The following is a 20,595-nucleotide window of genomic DNA, read 5'->3' on the forward strand; positions in this document are numbered from 1 at the left end:
AGGTCATCATTTAGGATGGATATACTTAATAACATACTCTGTTTGACATATTATATTAAAATTATGGGCAAGTCTGTACATTTTATTCGGGTTCCTACTCATGAAGGTGAGGAAAGGATTGAGAACGTGGAAAACCTGGCCAAACAAGCTCTCAGAATTAGTGAAGTAGATCTGGAAGTCCCATTGAGTGAAGCAGAAGCAAAAGTCATAATAAGAACGTATGCACACAATCAGTATGGCAAGTATACTGGGATAACAGTGAAACAGGCAGACATCTATATATTATACATAAACAAGTCAGTGCTGGGAGGAGAAAGAACAGAAATCGTAGGAAAGGAAGTATTATAACCCGGATGAGAATAGGTCACACTGGACTCAACGATACTTTACATAAAATAGGGAAACACCCAACTGGGCAATGTATACATTGTATTCAACAAGAAACAATAGAACATGTATTACTCGACTGTAGTAAATATAATAAAGAACGATATGATCTTATTCAATCAGTTAAAAAGAGCAAACATCATGACTTCACATGGTCAGGTTTATTAGGGAATACATCTAGTAAGTTATATAATGATATAATTTAATTTGTCAAAGAAGCCCAGTTAGAGAAAAGAATATAGAGATAATATAATCTAAGAATATAATGTTACGCCCCCCCCCCCCCCCCCCCTTTATTATATTTATTTATGTATTTTTAAAAATTTATTTATTATTATTATTATTATAAAAATGGGGCGACGTGGTGGCGCAGTAGGTAGTGCTGGTGCCTCACAGCAAGAAGGTCGCTGGTTCGAGTCTTGGGTGGGTCAGTTGGAGTTTCTGTGAGGAGATTGCATGTTCTCCCCGCACTCGCGTGGGTTTCCTCCGTGTGCTCTGGTTTCCCCCACAGTCCAAAGACATGTGCTATAGGTGAATTGGGTAGGCTAAATTGTCCGTAGTGTATGAGTGTGAATGAGATCGTATGGATGTTTCCCAGTTGAAGCTGGAAGGGCATCCGCTGCGTAAAACATGTGCTGGATAAGTTGGCGGATCATTCCGCTGTGGCGACCCCGGATTAATAAAGGGACTAAGCCGAAAAGAAAGTGAATGAATGAATAATACAAGCTTTTATTTTGTATGTCATTAATTAACATACTTTTTTTTATATTAAACAATCTAATAATTGCTTTAATGACTGACAAAGTCAAAACTCAGGATTCACTAAAATAAATAAAAAATATTATCTAGAGATACATACACACGATGAGACTTTTGCGTAACTTGTGTAACCAGGGTGTAACGGGTCTTAGAGACTTTTATAATAAATAGCGTATTTTATTTATTTATGATTATTTATGTACTATTTCATATTTCTTCTATATTGCACACCATTTACTGCGGCTGTTTCTGTTAAAACAAGGACAGGAAAATCTTTTGTTGAAAAATTTTAAATAAAGTTTTGTGTCACCATTGCAGTGCATTGTGGGTAGGTCAGGAAGCGCCTGTGGTGTGGAGGACGCCATGTGCTTTTGCTAGAGCCGGACTGTCAGTCAATTGCTCGCCGAGAGAGTGAGTCGTTTCTCGGACACTGTCCGCTCGTCCAGTCGCCTTCTTTGACCGCAGAGCTCCGGGTCACGATGTACTGCAGCAGACACTGCGTCCGGCTTGCGCTTCGGGCCGCTGTCAACACTCACCGGTAAGAGACACAAACACTCCTGCGCTCAAGGACAGAGGCTTCACTCTCAAATATTTCAGAGAAACACATACACTGATCTCAGAAGGATCTAAAGGACAGAAATGTGCACTGTGAGGTGTTCCGATAACCTGCAGCATCTTTATCCGACACCACTTCTGATTCATCTGTCTCTCAGCGCTAAGACCAACAGTATAGTTAATCAACTTCTATGACATTTGTTGCTAATTATTAAAACTAAAAATAAAATATTATTGTCTGCACCGGTGTACGAGATCACGACTTGTTAATTAATTATGCAAATATAATTGTAGGTTAAATATAACCTCTATGATTGACAACAAATAAAATAACTGATTTAAATTTAAATAATTATTTTAGTATTTATTATTACTGGGTTTACAAATAAAGTCAACGTAAATTTGTGACATTGACCATGTGTACTAAAGGTCAGCAGTGGTTAAACTAACCAAGTTAGTTGCTAACCATAGTTAGTATAGGCATTGTCCTCAAAACGTTAGTTATTACCAAGATTTCAAGGTTTGTTGCAAACGACCTTAATTCAATTTTCAGATTTTATGTGTGCAATTAAGGGGATAAATCACAAAAAAAGGCATTTTGAAGAAATGTTAAAACCCGTAACCATTGACATTCATAGAATGAAAAAAGGTAATATTATGGAAGTCAATGGTTACCTGTTTCAGACTTTCTTCTAAATATCTTCCTTTGTGTTCTGCAGAAGAAAGAAACTCAAACAGCTTTGGAACAAGTGTAGGGTAACTAAATGACAACAGAATTTTCTATTCCTTTAATATAGATCTTCATGCACATTTTTACTACTGAAACAGTCTATTAGTCATAACTGTACCATTGTAATGCAGTTCATGCAAACTTTTGATTGAGGTTAAGATAGTTCTATATTCACACATTTTAACTTTACCTTAATTATATAATTGCACAAATATTATTTGCAAATTCTAAATTGTGAATATGTTAGCAGTAGGGCTGTCAATTGATTAAAAACATTAATTAGTCACACTTTTTTTTGTAATTAATCATAATTAATCGCAAAAAGCCATATTTATTACAGAAATAAAAGCATAGACATGTTAGTGCCATTTGAATTTCAAAACAATAAACGCCAATAATAAACAAAAATGATTTTCATGTTGGATTGGTGGACTACAAAAAAAATCCAAAATACAGGCATTACAAATGTGGAAAATGGAAAATTATAATTAAAATAAAGTATTGAATACAAACAATTGTATTCATTGTAAAGTTGTATTGCGAGTTGAGAACATGAATTATGAAGTAGAAACAACTTTGCTTAGTACTCCTTAACATTTAGCCAGTTGCTAAGACAGTCCAGTCTATGATGTTATCGGGGGACAATGTGGCCAAGGGGTACATCAAAGGCACGTACCAAAGACTATAGACTTCTTTCAGACCATCTCTAAACATTTAATTCTAAACAGCTTTGAGGGAAACAGACACCACAAACACTATATAATACATATAGAATGCCTTAAAGAGACTTTGGACACCGTCAGCAATATCAAATATGGCTATGGCTAAAATATGGCTATATTTTACAAGCAAGGATTACCTTAAAGGACCACCCGAGTTCCGAAATGCGGAGGTTTTTCTTTCCGTTTGCCATGCGGTATCAAATTCCATTAAAACAGCACTTATCCAGCTGTCCCTACTTTATTTTTTCATCCAATAATTGTCACAGGGCATGAACAAGATGTTGCTGAATAAGAGTGAACTGCTAAACTGCAGTTAAAGTCTAAAGATAAAAAATGAAACACCTGAAAATACATGAAACGATGCGACATTAATTGTTTTATTCTGAAACTTTCCTTCTAAAAGCTCTTCCTTGGTCTTATCCATATTTCTTTGCACGCTAAACACACGTCGACCACAACAGGAAATAAAACTAATTATCAGTACAACATTGTTTCCAGTCAAATGTTGTTTTCAAGTAATATTTACACGTGAATTTAGACAGAATATTCAAAATACCACGGTAAACAACATAGGGAGCATATCACATGTTGCCACTAAACAAATGTGGGAATATAAAAACAACTTTACCTCAATACTGTTTTGTAAGCACAGTTTTAGCGACCAATAATTTTTCAGTACAATGTTCGTTATATAAAAAAGGAAAAACTTCATCGATTCATGGGCAAATGGAGTAAAACATATATATCATTATAGAAGCATATAAGATTTGAAGCATTTATTATTTTTAATGGTAAAATAACTTCTGCTTAATTGTTTTGTGGAAGTTCACTTCAGCATTGATATACCGCGTACATCTTCGATAGTCACATCACAGGATGTGCAATTTTGAGTCTGAACTATTAGTGTAAGTGGATGCAAACAGATGATTGAATGCAAGAACACAGCGCCATCTGCTGTTTAAAACTAAGCAAGATTTAAGAGAGAGTAGCAATGCATTTTGAAAGTCTTAATTGATGCAGAATCAATTTCTTGAACTTTTTTTTTGCCACTGCTTGAAGTTTTTATAGCTGCACATTCCTTTTTTGCTAACAGAGGTTTAGGGTGGATGTTGCCTGGTTTATATACTCTTTTATTGTGTGATTTCACAGACACAGTGTACAGAGGACAGCACCATGTGCCCAGCGAACACTTAAGACCAGCGCTGTCAGTCCGGTCGATGCCATTGCAACACCACATCTAGATGGGTTGCCTAAAGAATACTCGCCCAAAATCCAGCAGCTCGTCAATGACATCGCCAGCCTCACGCTCCTAGAAGTGTCCGATCTCAACGAATTACTGAAGGTAAAGCATAAAGCTTGATTTGTTTGGGACTAGTTTTCCAAATGGCGTTTGAATTTTTGGGTGGTGCACAAGTCCACATGTTTAGGATGTGTGGATTGCATATGGTCGTGTAATGTAAATAATTCTAAAGTGTTTGGTTTAAACATTTTATGAAGTTTTTTTGTTATAATTTAAATGAAAATATAGATAATTAGGTTGCAAACAAATTACTGTTTTATTTTTTTGCAAATTATTGTTAATTTTTATTTATTTATTTTGCCTCTGTGAATGATACCAAGTCACAATTTAAGTTTTAGATTGGTGTAAAAGAATCCTTATTTATTGTATTAATCAATGTTGTATTAATGGCACAAGCTAATCAAAAATATTACCAAGCGTCTTGAATTAAATATGGCAATTCAATCTAACTTACAGTCCAGCTTTGCTTCGGGCTTTAGCACCTTGTACCAGAGAAAAAAAATCCAACAATAGTTGCATTTTTCTTTCTTTCTTTCTTTATTTATTTTTTTACAAGTTATTTATTGAAACCATCTTAACAGTGAACTAAAAAAAAAAACTTCACTAAATAAAAATGATTCTTTGTTACCTGCTAAATCGTCATTGTGGCCATTTACTGTATTTCCTAATCATGCATAAGCTTATACATGACTACAAAATACATTAATGTTTTTGTCTGTCATCAGAAAACTCTGAACATTCAGGATGTTGGAATGATGTCTATGGGCTCAATGGCAGCAATGCCAGCGGCACCTGCTGCTGAGGTAAAGCTTTATTTTTCGAAATGCACTAATTCACTGTGTGCTGTTGGCCATTTTAAATATACTGCACTAAATACTCTCCTCAAAGAAATGGGTTTGTTCAATGGAGTCTTTTTGTTTGAAGATTATGAAAAAACCCAGTTTATTAATTTGCTGTCTCACAAAATATGTAACATCATTAAGACAATAGAAACAACATAATTAAAACCAAAGAAACTCAAGAAGTAATTTAGACCCTCCTATACTAAAGAAGAGTTATTATTCATGTATAATTGGTGTCCAACACAGAAGCAATTCTAATAATGTTTTTAGAAACCATAGTGACCATTATATCAACATTCATTCCCATATTTCAGTCAACATAGCATTCAGAGAAAGAAAATGTCTCGGAAGATAAATCAGAAACATTTCAGTTGAGCAGTGTTAATAAGTCCACCGTGTTTGTTTGACTGCATTTTATTTAGTTTCAAGTCAGCAGACCAATGAATGAGATGTCATTATAACACAGTAACCACTTCAGCATATATGGTTATGTTTTAATTACCATCATTCAAAACTGAAAATAGTTGGCTTTTATTTCTGTAAACTTACAGTAACAAAAACTAGTTGCCTTTCTAAAATGAAGAAAACTTGCAAGGTATACATTTTCGCTTTTCTTAAATGGAACTTTTGTAGCATTTAACAAAATGGAATTAAATATTTTGTTATTGTATTATTTAAGTTGCTTTTTAAATTGTTTATTTTATCAAAAATGTATTTGGTTTTCTACAATGTTTATCATGTTTTTTAATGTGTTTTGCTTGCGATGTAAAGTCAGGCTGTTTTTCACTGCTACTTTATTCCTTTACCACTTTTCAACTGGCAATCATATGTAGTCAGCCGGCTGAGCACTGTAACCCATATAGAAGTCTGATATATGGTACTTTATGCAAATTTTATATGACACACAAGTTAATGTTTGAATTTTACCTAAAATGTCAAATGCGAAATATTGTAAATGCACCATTGAAACCATTGGAATTACAAATAGATACATTTATGTTCAAGTTCATTTAAATTATATAAATGGGTCAAAATATGGCCATATATCAGATTTAGCATGGAAATATAGGTTTTGTATTTTATTTTTTATTTTTTGCAACCTGTCCCTCCTGAATTTTGTGGGGAAAAATTCAGATTATTGTCACCTAAAATTACAGATTTTGCAGTGACGTTTCACAAAATTTTAAGCAATATTTGCACCATTTTGTCTATTGTGAAAATTTAAAATTTTTTATAATTAAATAATACAGATGATTTACAAGGAGTTTGTCAATTTAAAAAAAATGCAAGCTGCTCTAAATTTTGCTTTAATAAATTTTGCATCTGCACAAATGCAAAATTCTGGAGGGATTATTTAAGATAAATTATGCAATTTAGTCAGTCTTTTTAGTCAGTGAAAGTGAGGTAATTTTAAAGTTGGCTTAGAATAAGAACCCTGTTATTTGAATAGGAACCCTGTTATTTGGTTCTTTTTGATATAACTGAGATCTGTTTTTTCTTAGCTCACAGAAGCAGTGGTACGTGATGAATTACAAAACTCATCATGTTCTGATATTTATTATGCTAATAGTGCTAACTAATAATAATTGTATTAATATTTTTAAAACAACCTATTACAATAAGGTTGTATTATTAAATGTTAGTTAATGCACTTGCTAACATGAACAAACAGTGAACAAAAACATTTATTACACTATTGGTTCACGTTTTTTAATTGAAAAAAATGTATTGTTCGTTAACTCGCATCACATTGACTAATGTTAACAAACATGCATTCATATTTTTAATAATGCATTAATAAATGTTGAACTATCATTAATAAATGTTGTACATGTAGTGTTCATTATAAGTTTATGTTAATAAATACGTTAACATTAAACAATGAAACTCAATGACAATCAGCAGCTTACAGATATGTTCGTTTTCATCTAAGTGAACATTATAATTTTGTAGGTTAGCAGTTAATGAACGATTATCAAGTGTCAGTTATTGATCAGAAAAATTAACTAAATCTCCATCCTTAGGCAGAGGATGAGGCGGCACCTGCAAAGAAAGAGAAAACCCATTTTACAATAAAACTGACAGAATTCAAGGCGACTGATAAAGTGAAGTTGATTAAAGAAGTGAAGAACTGCACGGAAGGGATAAATCTTGTACAGGTAAGTGGTTTTTGTATGAGCTTAAAAGTGAATGATCTGAATGATGTTTTTTTAAAATGTAACTGGGGCTGTAAGTGAAAATTTTAAATTTCAATTTCCAATCTTTCCACATCAGGGCATGATGATATGTCAAACGTCACAATGTCTGGTAGTCCTTAGGATTTGGGAAATAAAACCTCAGATGAACAACAACATATAGACAAACTTTAGTCTGGCACTTCTAATCAAATACCTGCACTGATGATCAGCAGAGGTTTGATGGTCTGGAGCAGGGGTCCCCAAACCTTTTTTTGAGAGGGCCACAAAATTTTTCCTTTCTTTATTGGAGGGCCTGTTCACTTTACAGTATAAAAGAAAATTACATGGTCTGGAGTGACTACTAGTATTATTATGATTTTAACTGTGTGTATTATACCTTCTAATGCTAGAATAGTTTATTATTTTGTTATGCACCACACAGACAACTGATAATTTCTTTTCAAGTGATATTAATGAGCTTTATTACCATTATAATGACTTCTTTTTTATATTTAGTGCTATTCAAATTCAAAACATTTACTTGCATATTAATTAGTGTGAACTGTGGGCTTGCTTCTGACTGGTGAGAATCCAATGTCAGGTTCCATTCCTGTCACAGTCAGTCTCAAAGACTGATGCAAATGTTCATCAGTGAGTCTTGATCTCATCTGAGTTTGCATCAATTTCCTGCATGAAAAGGTTTGCTCACAAATATACGTGCTGCCAAAAGTGTGGACATCTTTATTGCATGCCTTTTGATGTTTAGGTATGTCTCGTTGGGGAGGGCAGCATAGAATTCAATGAGAGTGTTTGGCTTAAATGCATCTTTCAGAACATCACAGTTCTGTAACTCAGCCAACTCAAACTGATACTAAGGCAGGGCTTTGTTAATGTCAGCAGCGAAAGGGTTTTGGAATAGGTGGATTTCAATAGCGTAGACGTGTAGCTCATGGAATTGCACGTCAAACTCCTTCTTCAGCATTTCCAGTGCTTCCACGCACTTTTCAACTGGGAATAGGGCCACTGGTTTCTCTGCTGAAAAACTTTGGGTTACGGTGAGATGAGTGAAGTCTTGTTTTTGCACTTGTCCTACAAGCAGTGCTAGTTTCACCTCAAATGCTTTTATGTGGGAATACATGTCACATTAATTTCCCTTTGCCTTGGAGCTGCAAGTTGAGGCTGTTCAACATTTGTCACATCTGTTAAAAAGGCGAGGTCTCATTTCCATTCTGCCTCGATTAGTTCTGGGACAGTTTTGCCCTTTGTCAGAAGAAAGGCGTTGATTTCGGGTAGTAGCTCGTAATAATGCCTTAAAGCTCTGCCCTGGCTTAACCATCGGACTTCAGTATGGTAATGCACATCTCCGTGAGCAGATCTCTAGCTCCGCTAGAAAGGTTTGAAACTGTGTTTAAGTCTGCTTGCTCTGATAAAGTTTATACATGACACCACCACCTATATAACCAATTCCTACTTCAAAACTTTGCAGCTGAGTGCTTGCTGGTGAATCAGCCAGTGGACTTATAATGGGGGGTGAGACCTCTTTCTTCCATTTCTCTGTTCATGCGTCCTATAAGCCCCCTCGACGTGCCAACCAAACGAGGTGCCCCATCAGTAGTAATGCTGGCCAGCTTAGACCAGTCTAGACCCAGCTCTTCCATCGTTAGGCACACTTTACCAAAAATATCCTCCCCTGTCGTAGTGCCTTTTAGACTTTGTATGGCTGCCAGCTCCTCTGACAGTTCAAAACATGAATAAACTAAAAATTAGCAGCTGTGCCGTGTCCTGCACGTCATTGCTCTCATACAGTGCTAAGGCAAAAAATTCAAATTCTTTCACTTTCCCCTGCAGCTGGGCATATACATTATTCCACGTTTCTTCAATTCGTCTGGTGATTGTACTTGCTGACAGACTCACCGCATTTAAGATTTCTTTTTTATAGGGACACACCTCCTCCGCAACAGCATTCAAATATTTTCTGACGAACTCACCATCACTGAACGGCCTACCGCTGGTTTAAGTTTAGCTACCTGAAACCTAGCTCGAACTGCTGACTGATTCAACTGGGTTTGGCACACAAATGTATTCTGCTGAACTTTGTCTGCTCTCATTTGGCCTTGCAAGCTTGCATACTTCTCTTTGTGGTGGGTTTCATAAGCTATGTTTCCATCATATGCTATGTTTCCATCATTCTGCAAATGCGCATAAAAAACGGTTGATGGAAACGCCATGATGTGCATAAATTTTGAAAATGCGCATAAAAAAAGTGTATGCACAACTGAGTAGGATAAACTTTTTATTCGATAAAATGTGCATAAACTGTGATGGAAACACTTTTACCGCACAAATTTCAGTATGCGCATTAAAAAAGGTCATGTGATTGTGACGAGATCATGTGATGATGAAAATGTGTGTAAATGGACAAACCAGCCTGCTAAGCACACTGTAAAACATCTAAACTGTTGTTTTGGTCATTCTAAAACACCTTACCGTTTAAGTATTAGTGTTCTTATATTATTAATGACCTCCAGAATCAAGAGCATCTGTCCTCCGCATCTAACACCTTCAAACGCCACCGTGCGTTTACTGCGTGTCAGAGATGCCTTCTGAGGCGCAAGTCATTTATTAGATGAAGAAAAGATTGACGCAGCTTCTCCTACTGCAGCAAATTCCATTTTCACTGTTGATATTTGGCGCCAGTTAGTCAGGAAGTGATGATTTTGTTCACTTTGACTCACGTGCTTTATTCGCATGTCTTTTATGCAATAATCCAGTTTTGTGCATAAAAATCATTTGCATTTTTGCATGGAAACATAGCTGTAGGCGCAGATTATATTCTTTAAACACAGACACAGTTTCTTGACAGATGAGACAAACAGCTTTTTCTTCGCACTGAACAAAAAAGAATCACTTGTCCACTTTTGATTAAAAACCCTGCATTCTGAATCAACCTTTCTTTTTCCCAACCATTTGGCCATCTTGTTGTCGCTATGAGTTTTCTAGCTGGCTCGCGCATCACCTGATCGATCTCAACGAAACATAGTTGAATGTACCATTCTATTGGTAGGTGAATTCTTAAATAATTAGGCTACGTTTATAACTAAGGGATTGATTTTAGTTTTTAAGCCAATCTTTTTATATACAAACTTTTATATACAAAATTTCAAATACAAACATGATACAAGTAAAACATATATCAAAATAAAAATTTCTAAATATGTCTCTGGCACTATTCAAGGACTGGACCAAATGTGGGGGCAGAACAGAACAGCTGAAGAAAACACAAGGTGTTAAAATCAAGGTGTTCAATAGTCCAAAGTCCAGAGCTCATCCTGACTGAAATGCAATGGCAAGTGCTGTGCAGAAAAACCCCAAATTCCTCCAGAATTATCTGAGAGACTGAGAACTCATTCAAAACATGAGAAACGCAAGTAATTATTGCAAAAAGTGGATCTGCAGGCATTGGCATCATAGACTGTTCTCAGTTTATTACCCATGACTTAAGTATATTGGCTTTTTGTTGAATAAATAATGACAGACTGTGAAATGTCATGTGATATTGTTCATCTGAGGGTTTACCTTATAAATGTTAAGACTTGCTATGGACTATTAATTTATTATGTCCTTATAAAAAACAACAACATGAAAATCAATAGGGTGTTCAAATATTTTCACATTGTATCAATTTGATGCTGTCTGTCAAGTGTGTCCCCCATTTTTGTTAAAAGGCTCAAAAGATATTTTGCACAATCTTGGTAAATTGATAGCCATTGTCATCCAAAGTAGGAAAAAAAATCAGAATCTCTTTACTTTGACTTGCTGCTTATTGTTTCTTGTCTGAAAGGGTTAATGTCATTTATTATAGCAATGTTGTGTAGTTTTTCCAGTAGCAGTTCCAGGATTAACTGCTACCAGAGCAGCCTTCTGTCACCTAAAAAGATATTTGCAATTTTTGTGATGTGGGTTTGTACCCCACCCACACATTTATTTTATGGCATATGCCACATATTTTGGAATTGGCTAATTGCTAAATATAAGATGAAACAATCTAATTTGTCTATAAAACAAAAAGGATTTTGTCAGAGGAACATGAGAGGAATCAATGTTCGGTCTCAGAGTAAATGCATTAAAAAAAAAAAATTATAATAATTAATGAAATTGCAAAATGATGATAAAGTGCAATAGGTAACACTCTCATTAGTAAACGTTAGTTAATGCATCAAAATCAACAATGAGAGCCTGTTTCTCACTGTTGTTATAGACTTAAGTTATAGTTATTGGCTTAACTTAATTAAAATAAAATTAACTGAATGTTATTAGTATTTAAACAATTACTATTTTTGTTTCAAGTGTGTTATCACTTATGATTAGGGCCAGACAGAATCTGTGGACATATTTAGCTGTTTCTGCAGATAACGTGGAATGATTGTGGAATACATTTTTACTTTTATTTAATGTTTGCAACGCAAATCCAATTAGATCTACTTATTTAGTAAACAAAGCAAGTCTGTCATATAATATATCTACTAAATGATGGAAAATATTACTTTACAAACTGTATTGTAAATAAATCTTATAACCATTTTCATATTAGTCAAATAAATAGACTTGACACGCAGATTCTGTGTGGGCCTATGCTTTTGTAGTTGTCTTTATACATAGACTTTAATCAAATCAACTGATGTTAAATGGAAACTTGTATACAAAGTTAGCAAACAAAATGCCCATGAATGCTCACAGAATTTTAGATTAAAACATTAGTGTAAGACTTCATGTAACCTATTAAGTCTTTAAGCATGCGATGAATAGCCATTACCAATACAACAATCTGAATATTCTTAAAGAACTCCAAAATGTAAAAAAAAATAAAATAATTATCATGATTTGTCACATTCCATTATCATAATATATTGAATATCAGTGTGTCTCTGTTACTTTACAGTCTTATCGACTTATGCCCGTGTACAATATACAGGCTATTAGGGCATTTTGTAACACAGGCTACTTTACCTGGTTGGTGGACATTGTTTCCAAATTAGATTTTGTACATTTGTTGGTTCCATGAGCTTAGTTAACAAATGCTGGTTGGTAGCAGACATTTTTACATTACCACATGGGGAACCATAAACAAATGTTGCACAGTGTTGTTCTAATTTCTTTTTCCTCCCAATTACAGGCCAAGAAGCTTGTGGAATCTCTACCTCAGGAGATCCGAACAAATGTCTCTAAAGACGAGGCGGAAAAACTGAAATCAGCACTTGAAGCAGCAGGAGGCACTGTGGTGCTGGAGTGAATATCTGCGTTACTACTTCACGTGTTACCTGTCAGTCATCGTTTTGTTTTGTTTTTTTACATAAAATAATTAAAAGAATTCGAAGAAAACAAATAACGCCTTTAAAATGATCACTTGGTCCACAAGAGATTGTCTGGATGATGAAGTCAGAATGAACTCTGTCAGGCTCTGATCCTGCAAACAGCAGCCGTCACTGACTTGTCCATTAAGCTTTTAGCTACATGTGTAATGGGCTGAATAGACAGTGATGGTCTGTGTCTCTGAAGCTTGGTCTATCTGAAATCTACCCTGAAAATAGGTAGTGATGCTTATTACTTGTGGTTAAATAAACTTGTTATACTGTATTGTGCATCTTAATGAATCATCATTACTTGCAGAGCAATATTCAAAACAAAATAAACAACTTTTTTTTTTTTTGCCAACTCATTTTGATCAAGTAATTGATCACTGGATGCTGACTGAAAGTCTTCAAAAATGCATATTTCTGTTTTCATCATTGTTGTGAATATATGATAGAGGATGACCATTGTATTTGTGTCTTTTTTTCAGCTGCTTATTCATGGTATGCTGTTCTAAAATGCAGCAAGATAAGTTTAACTAAGCTTCCATTTTAATATATACATATTGAGACTTGTTTTAATTTTATTGCTTTTATCCCATTTTCCACCAAAGAATAGTACTACTGTATGTGAACGAGCCCTGAAAATTCTACTGAACCTCTAAATATAAATGTAGAAATACAGATTAGTAAGTCAAAAATGTAATAAAAAAATGAAGACATTGTTTTTATGTGGATTTAAGCATGTGAGAATGTGGTTATTATGGTAGTGCGAAACATTTGGCTCCGCAACTCTAGCTGAGTTAACTGCCTAATACAGACAAATCTTTCTTACTTGTGAATATTTGGTACTATTGAAAATACATTCTGTATTTTACATCAAGAACTAATGTTAGAAAAGGTGTATGTTGTTTCTTGAGTTTACCAGATGGGGCATTTTAATAAAGAGCTACAGGGAAATTCTTGGCACACAAGGCAGTATCCTCCTAGCTTTAAATTTAAGTGTCCGTGGAGTCTTAAAATGTTTTAAATTTCTAAAACTAAATTTATGCCTTTAAAAAGTCTCAAGTTCACCAAAATATTGTGTTGTAGGTCTTAATTTTAAACAGGCCTTAATTTTCTTATGTCCATGAAAAGCTACTCATTCAGGCTGAAATCATCCAATCACCAGCAATCCATCTCAGTAGAACTTTTAACAAATTGTTTAATTTTTAACTATATATTTTATCTTCCTTATAATAACATTCATTTAAAACATAGGTCTCAAAGTGGATTCCTGGAGGGCTGTAGCTCTGCACTGTTTTGCTCCAACCCTAATTAAACATAGCTGATCCAAATAATCAAGGGGTTCAAGACAACTAGAGACTATTAAGCAGGTGTGAGTTGGAGGTATTTGGAGCTAAACTATGTAGAACTGCTGCCCTCAGGAATTGAGTCTGAGGCAGGCCATTGGTTTAAAAGTTCTTTATTTATTTATGGTGAGGACACTGACCTGGAGAGACTGTTGTGCATATATTTATCTTTTTTTTTTTTTTTAAAGAAGTGTTGTGTAGAAAAAAGTGCATCTATGAAACCAGAGTTTGCTTGTTTTTATCAGTTTTTATACATTATACAAATATGTGGTTAATAAATAAGTATACTAGAATTTCTTTGAGGATAGTAAAAAATATTTTCCTTTTTCATTAGAAAAAAAAACATTACAGTGTTTATCCACATATAAGTTTTAAATCTCATTATTAATGGTCTTAAAAGGTTAAATTTGACTTTATAAAACTTGCAGAAACCTTGTTAAATGGTAACCTCCAAGATTTTATACCCAATCACTAAATTTGAGATTTTTCCAGTCTAAGTGTACAGTAGCTTTTGGCAGATAAAGCATTTTGAACGTGAGAATATATGATAGGGCGGCAATGATATTGGAAAAATGTGACATATCATTCTGTTTTTCTGCGATATATATTATGATATACTGCTTGGAAACACTTTTTGGTCACTTTATTTTAAGATTTAGTTCTCGCTTTTAGCTCTCACTTTTGCTTCAATAAACTCCTAATTTGCTCATTAATAGTTATTAAGGTAGTTTAGGTATTGGGTAGCATTAGGGATGTAGAATAAGATCATACAGAACATGTGCTTTATAAGGAACAAGTAGCCAATATCTCAATAACATGCATGCTAATAAGCAACTAGTTAATAGTGAGAATTGGTCTGTAAAGTGATTTTTTCTTGTTTCCTTTTCCTTGTTTATTTAGAATAAATAAATAACTAATAAATAAATAATAGTTCTTCAAATGTTTCAAGCGTAACCCTTAAAAGCCATCTTATAGTAACTGCAGTCATTTGGTGATACTTACAATTTATAGTCAAGTGAGTTAAAACAGTGAAGTCAAATTCACCTGGAAAAGTCATACCATTGTGTTGGGTTATTTTTACTACACATCAGCTGGCACTTTGTGAACCATCTTGAACACTCTAGTGGTGAAGCAAGCAAACTACAGGTCACTGTGATGGGTAGGGTTAGGGGTGGAATTAGGTTAGCGCATTAAAAAGCATTGGATGCAGTTCAGATTGCACTGCACCAAGTCTGCATTCAGACCCCTCTCTTTGTGCCACCTGTTAAGTAAAAAAACTAAAAGGCCATTATGAGTAGGCATATGGCAGTATACGATTCTGACAGTATGATAACCTGGATAAAAATTTCAGTTTCTCGGTATTGTGATAACTGCTAAATTATGTTCTCTTTAAATGTCTGGGTAAAGAACACAATATATTTTATTTTGAGAAACATTTAAAATATTTTGGAGCAGTAAACATGTCAGGCTAAATAAACAAACAAAAATGTTGACCGTTTTAAAACCTTGACTTTTCCAAACCACGGTATGCCTTGAAAACGGTTATTGTCCCATGTCTAGTTATGGGCTGACCCTTCATCTCTGTGTGAATGACGATAGCCTGGTCAAACAGATTTCGACTCAAGGATATTAGATATTGATAGACTGATAATAGAATCAATTGGTACCACTTCTACATTTGCCCTAATGGCCTGTTTCCACTGAATGATATGGTTCGGTATGGGTCACCTTTATCAGGCTTGTGTCTCCATTGCCTAAAGGGTAAGAATGGTACCGTTTTGGTGGGCGTGGTGTCAGTGCTGTAAAGTAACAAATTACAAATACTCAAATTACTGTAATTGAGTAGTTTTTCTCAGACCTTGTAATTTATTAAGTAGTTTTAAAAATAAATGTTACTTTCCCTTGAGTACATTTTTAGTGCAGTATTGGTACTTTTGCTTCACTGCTTTACTTCAACCTGCAGTCACTACTTTATTTTCTCTTGTCTATGGGGATTGGCTGAGTAGTCCAATCAAATCACACATAGAAGGTAAATTGCATCAAAATGAACAACCTCAAGACAAACTGTTTAGAAGCAATAAAAGTGTCCAAGAAGATGTCCAAAATCTTTACACCCTATGACCCAGAGACTGTTTGATGCATGTCACTGATGGAAATATGACGGATGTTTACTATATGATGACCGAAATGGTCTAAACATCCAGCAGGCACAAGACGTCAACATGATGTCAGATTGACATTGTACCCCAACGTTGTGGGGACGTTGCATTTTGTTAGGAAATGGAAATTGAGTTGACATCAGCACCCAATGTCAGGCTGATGTCAATGTCCAACCTAAAATCAACCAAATATCAACATCTAATGATGTTACAGCTTGACATACTGTGAACGTTACCACTATGACATCTTTCAGACATTGGATTTTGGTTGCCATCCCTGATAAATAAATGTCAGTATTTGATGTCAATATGATGTTGGTTTAGGATGTTGGCTAGACATTGAATATTGGTCACATGACACCACAATTTAAATCTAACCTAATATTAACGTCTTATGATGTGTGCCTGCTGGGCAATAACTAAATGCACTACAGAATGTTACACTTGCACATCCACAAATTACATGTAAATACAGCTTTTTACAGCGTAGTACTCCCTACTCACTACTCTTACCTTTGAAAGGGCTACTTTTTACTCATAATTTGAGTAATATTTACAACAGATACTTTTACAGATCGCACTACATTTTTAGACAAGTAATTGTACTTTTACTTAAGTATGATTTTTCAGTACTCGTTCCACCACTGTGCAGTGTATGACAGAAAGTTGCAGTCAACGTCATTCTCGCTTGAGGAAATGTCAAAACAGATGCTTCATGAACATAAATACCTGTGTATAAATGTTCATTATTAACCTTTCAATGAACAAGAATGGATTATAGCTTATAAGGGTAAGTGGGGTTACGAGTTACATAATAATATTACTTTTCCAAAGTAACGTGTAAAGTAACGCATTACTTTGAAAAATGTATAATATTTGAGTAACGTGAGTTACTTTTTAATTAATTATATTTAAAGAAAGTAAATTGCGGAATTAAAATTGAGATGACAGAGTGCGTTCATTATTTTGAACAAGAAAAATAATTTTACTTGAAAATGGTCTGTGCTTTACTAATAATACAAAAATCCCAAAAGCAAGAAACGCATTTCTTTAAACTGTCATTAATCTATGTATACAGCATGTGGAGCTTTCAGAAAGTTTTCAGAAAATCACATTATCCTATATTATTAAATTTATGTGTTTTTTAAGGTAAATGAAGGTGTGGGTTATACAGTGTGTTGTTAATCGCAGAGCTCCTTTATTAAAAAAAAATTAAAATAAATGATAAAACCTTGCAAGTTCTGAAAAAGATCAGAGAAAGTGTCAGCTAGGTCAGAAAAAAGTAATGCAAAAGTAACTCAAAAATAAAGTAAAGCATTACTTACCATGAAAAGTAACTAAGTAAGTCAACTATAGGAGAGTGACTCAATATTGTAATGCATTACTCTCAAAAGTGACTTCCCCCAACACTGTTTGTTGTTACAGTAGGTATTATTTCGAAATGTGATTTACTGAACATGTCATGGACAGATGACGTCAAACTCTGGATGAGTTTTCCTGCTTGTGTCCAATTTTGACGAGTCTTGACCGTCATTTAATCTGACATTCTAATAACTGAGATATTACATTGTGACATGGAGATGTTCTTACAAGCCACAGTCATACTGTATATGAATATTATCATTGGCTTTACCTGGATACCAATTTGGTTGAGCCTGGTAAGTACTTGAATGGAAGACCTCTTAGTGAAATTTGAGATGTTAAACTGAAATTAAACCTAAAACAAACATAAATCCCATGTTTTTCTTTTTGAAAAGGGTTTAGACCTAGTATCCCAGACATGTTTGTCCATTGCAATCTGTCCATCATCAAGACCTAAACCCTATGTCTGCTGGGTCTCCTTTTAAACAGTAAGGTTGTGTGTGGTGGATGTTCTAATGCACAATGGCTGCTGATGCTACACGCTGGAGGTAGCAGCAGGGATTTCTGCTGGCTTCAAAAATGCATAAAGGGAATTGGTGGATACAACAATGACAAATCTAAGAGATAGAGGAGACTGTAACAATTGTGGCCGATCAGACACATAATTGTTTTGTTTATTCCACAAATGACAACACCATCAACTTCTCCTACCCAGGAAAGACTAGATGTTCAGTGTGTATTTCAATTCTAGGATATTTACGACACAAAAGAATGCGCTCAGAAATGGACACAGAGAGAACTTCTATAAGCTCCTTGGTTAAGACTGATGCTTTTAATGTAAACTTTTATTCTCTTTATGTGTAATCAGGTGTTTTGCAACAAGTCTCTTGCTCAAGTAATATTATGGGTTTAATACTTCTGCAATGAATGTTTAACTCTACAACAGATAAACAAGATCATAGATGGTTTATATTTGATGTCCCTGCAAAGCTAATTTGGTGTATTGAATGACTATTTACATTTTATGTTAACATGTGTGGAACATATTAACCTTTTAAGAAGCTTTGAACATTTCTGCATCAGTTTACACCCAGAATAGACTGATTTCACGCAGCTGCCATTTTTAAAAGCAAAATCGAGGCTGCGGTGGGAAGAAACCTGGAAGTATCGTTGGGAGTTACATAGGAACGTTGTGTAGCTGGCTCTATATCTTATCAGTGAATATAAAGTGACAGAAATGTATAATTTCACCGCCTTCCGAGTGACCCGAAGGTCCGTTCTGAATGAATGGTGAAAATAAAAAGTTATATCAGAGCTCATTTTCTCAGTTAAGTGAAATGGCACTAGTTAGCTAACATTTTCTTTCCCAAACACACGTTTTAGATGCTATTTATCAAACTCGAGTTAATGAACTGATTCTTTCACTATATTAGACTTGCCATGATACTGAATTAAAAGAAAAAACGTCAATTTCCCCCTAACATTTAAGACTATGTTGATGGGTTTTTTAAAACATTGCTGATTTGCCATTGTATTCACGTGCTCAACAGAAATGCTTGTGGTTGGCCGAGAAGGTCATCAGTTCACTCTCTGCTGTTTACCGAACACAAACAGACGAGCGATCTGCTTGATGATGTTGTGGTTTCTGGCTTTTCTCTTTATGAATCAAGCTCAGACTGGGGTTATGAATATCAGAAGAAAATACTTTATTGGAATATTTCCCAAAAAAGCAGAGACACCCATAAGCAGACCCATCTCTAGTCTCACTCCAGGACAATCCAATGTCCCTCAAGTTTGCTATACCCTTTATCCTTGCTTCCTCCCACCTTTGTGTTTTCACAGCTGTTTACTGGTTCAACAGGCCTCTCCCAGCTCCTACTCCTTTACGACCCCTATTTAAAGACCCCTCTTCTTGTTGGCCCTTATAATGTACAGATCTAATATAATCATCACCGTTTTTCCACATACAGTTCACATTTGGTAATCATGACAAGTATGTTTCAAACATCTAAACTAGACTCTTCTCTCCCATACAGTATGTGTCTTCTCAAATATACATGACAGTTTCAACATGTGTTGTATACATTTCATGCCTTTCTGACACAAATGGTTCTCAATGCATCCCCAAGTCCTCTCTCATGCTTTTTTATGACCCCTTTGTCTTAACCTATCACCTGTTTTCAAAGATATATAATGGCAGATTCGTAGGGCCCTCCACTCACCCAATTAAATGTGTCTTCGTATAGGTTTAGTAAATAAAAATCTTCTTCAATGACTCGACTGATCTTCATGGCTGCTTCGTGCCCCAGTCTCCGTGTATATGTGTTTGCACTGGTATACACGGAGACTGGAGCGCAAAGCAGTCGTGAAGATCAGTCGAGTCATCCGCGCTCAGCGGTGCTTCAATGTTAGTGGGAAAATAGACGGTTTTAAAACTTCAGTACCGGTACAACACTATTACAGACAACACGAGGACGTGCTGCAGAGGACTACAGTGTTTTATTGCTCACCGGGTTACATAGGCTGAAGCAGGAAAGCGTCCCCACTGTGTTTAACTGGTGCCATGAACTGAAGCCTAGGAGGACACTTGAGCATATTACTCTTAAAGAGATTGTGATGTTGTTTGAAATTGCTTTTAATAGTTTAAATTAAACTTACTGAATGATATTAAAGTGATGTTTACACCATTTCTGCATTTTGAAATCTCTGCAACAGCTGGAGGTGTGTAGTCCACAGCATGTTACTGCAATGTTTACAGTGCTGGTCCTATACTTCCGGGTTTCTTCCCACCGCAACCTCGCTTTGGTTCTTTAAAATGGCGGCCGCGTGAAATAACCGTATGCCTATGCAAATCACTACACTTTGGAACAAAGACTATAAAATGTGCCTCTGGAGAGTTAAC

The 20,595-nt window shown here is 35.1% G+C and overlaps 1 protein-coding gene across 1 annotated transcript; it reads left to right on the plus strand.

Annotated features, from left to right (window-relative positions):
* Positions 1-1,470: 1,470 nt before the first annotated feature.
* Positions 1,471-13,106, plus strand: mrpl12 (mitochondrial ribosomal protein L12). Its single transcript, XM_056454173.1, has 5 exons — positions 1,471-1,684; positions 4,303-4,495; positions 5,179-5,256; positions 7,320-7,454; positions 12,646-13,106. Exons 1-5 carry the CDS (start codon positions 1,626-1,628, stop codon positions 12,760-12,762), a joined length of 582 nt encoding a protein of 193 aa, XP_056310148.1. The 5' UTR covers positions 1,471-1,625; the 3' UTR covers positions 12,763-13,106.
* Positions 13,107-20,595: the final 7,489 nt, after the last annotated feature.

Source organism: Danio aesculapii, chromosome 3 (assembly GCF_903798145.1).
Source record: "Danio aesculapii chromosome 3, fDanAes4.1, whole genome shotgun sequence".
Lineage (NCBI taxonomy): Eukaryota > Metazoa > Chordata > Actinopteri > Cypriniformes > Danionidae > Danio > Danio aesculapii.

Bases quoted from the DNA above. Each gene is read 5' to 3' on its own strand.
- mrpl12 (XM_056454173.1), top strand. From the start codon at position 1,626: ATGTACTGCAGCAGACACTGCGTCCGGCTTGCGCTTCGGGCCGCTGTC. The intron at 1,685-4,302 runs GTAAGAGACACA...GTGATTTCACAG, and splicing joins GCCGCTGTCAACACTCACCG to ACACAGTGTACAGAGGACAG. The intron at 7,455-12,645 runs GTAAGTGGTTTT...TCCCAATTACAG, and splicing joins AAGGGATAAATCTTGTACAG to GCCAAGAAGCTTGTGGAATC.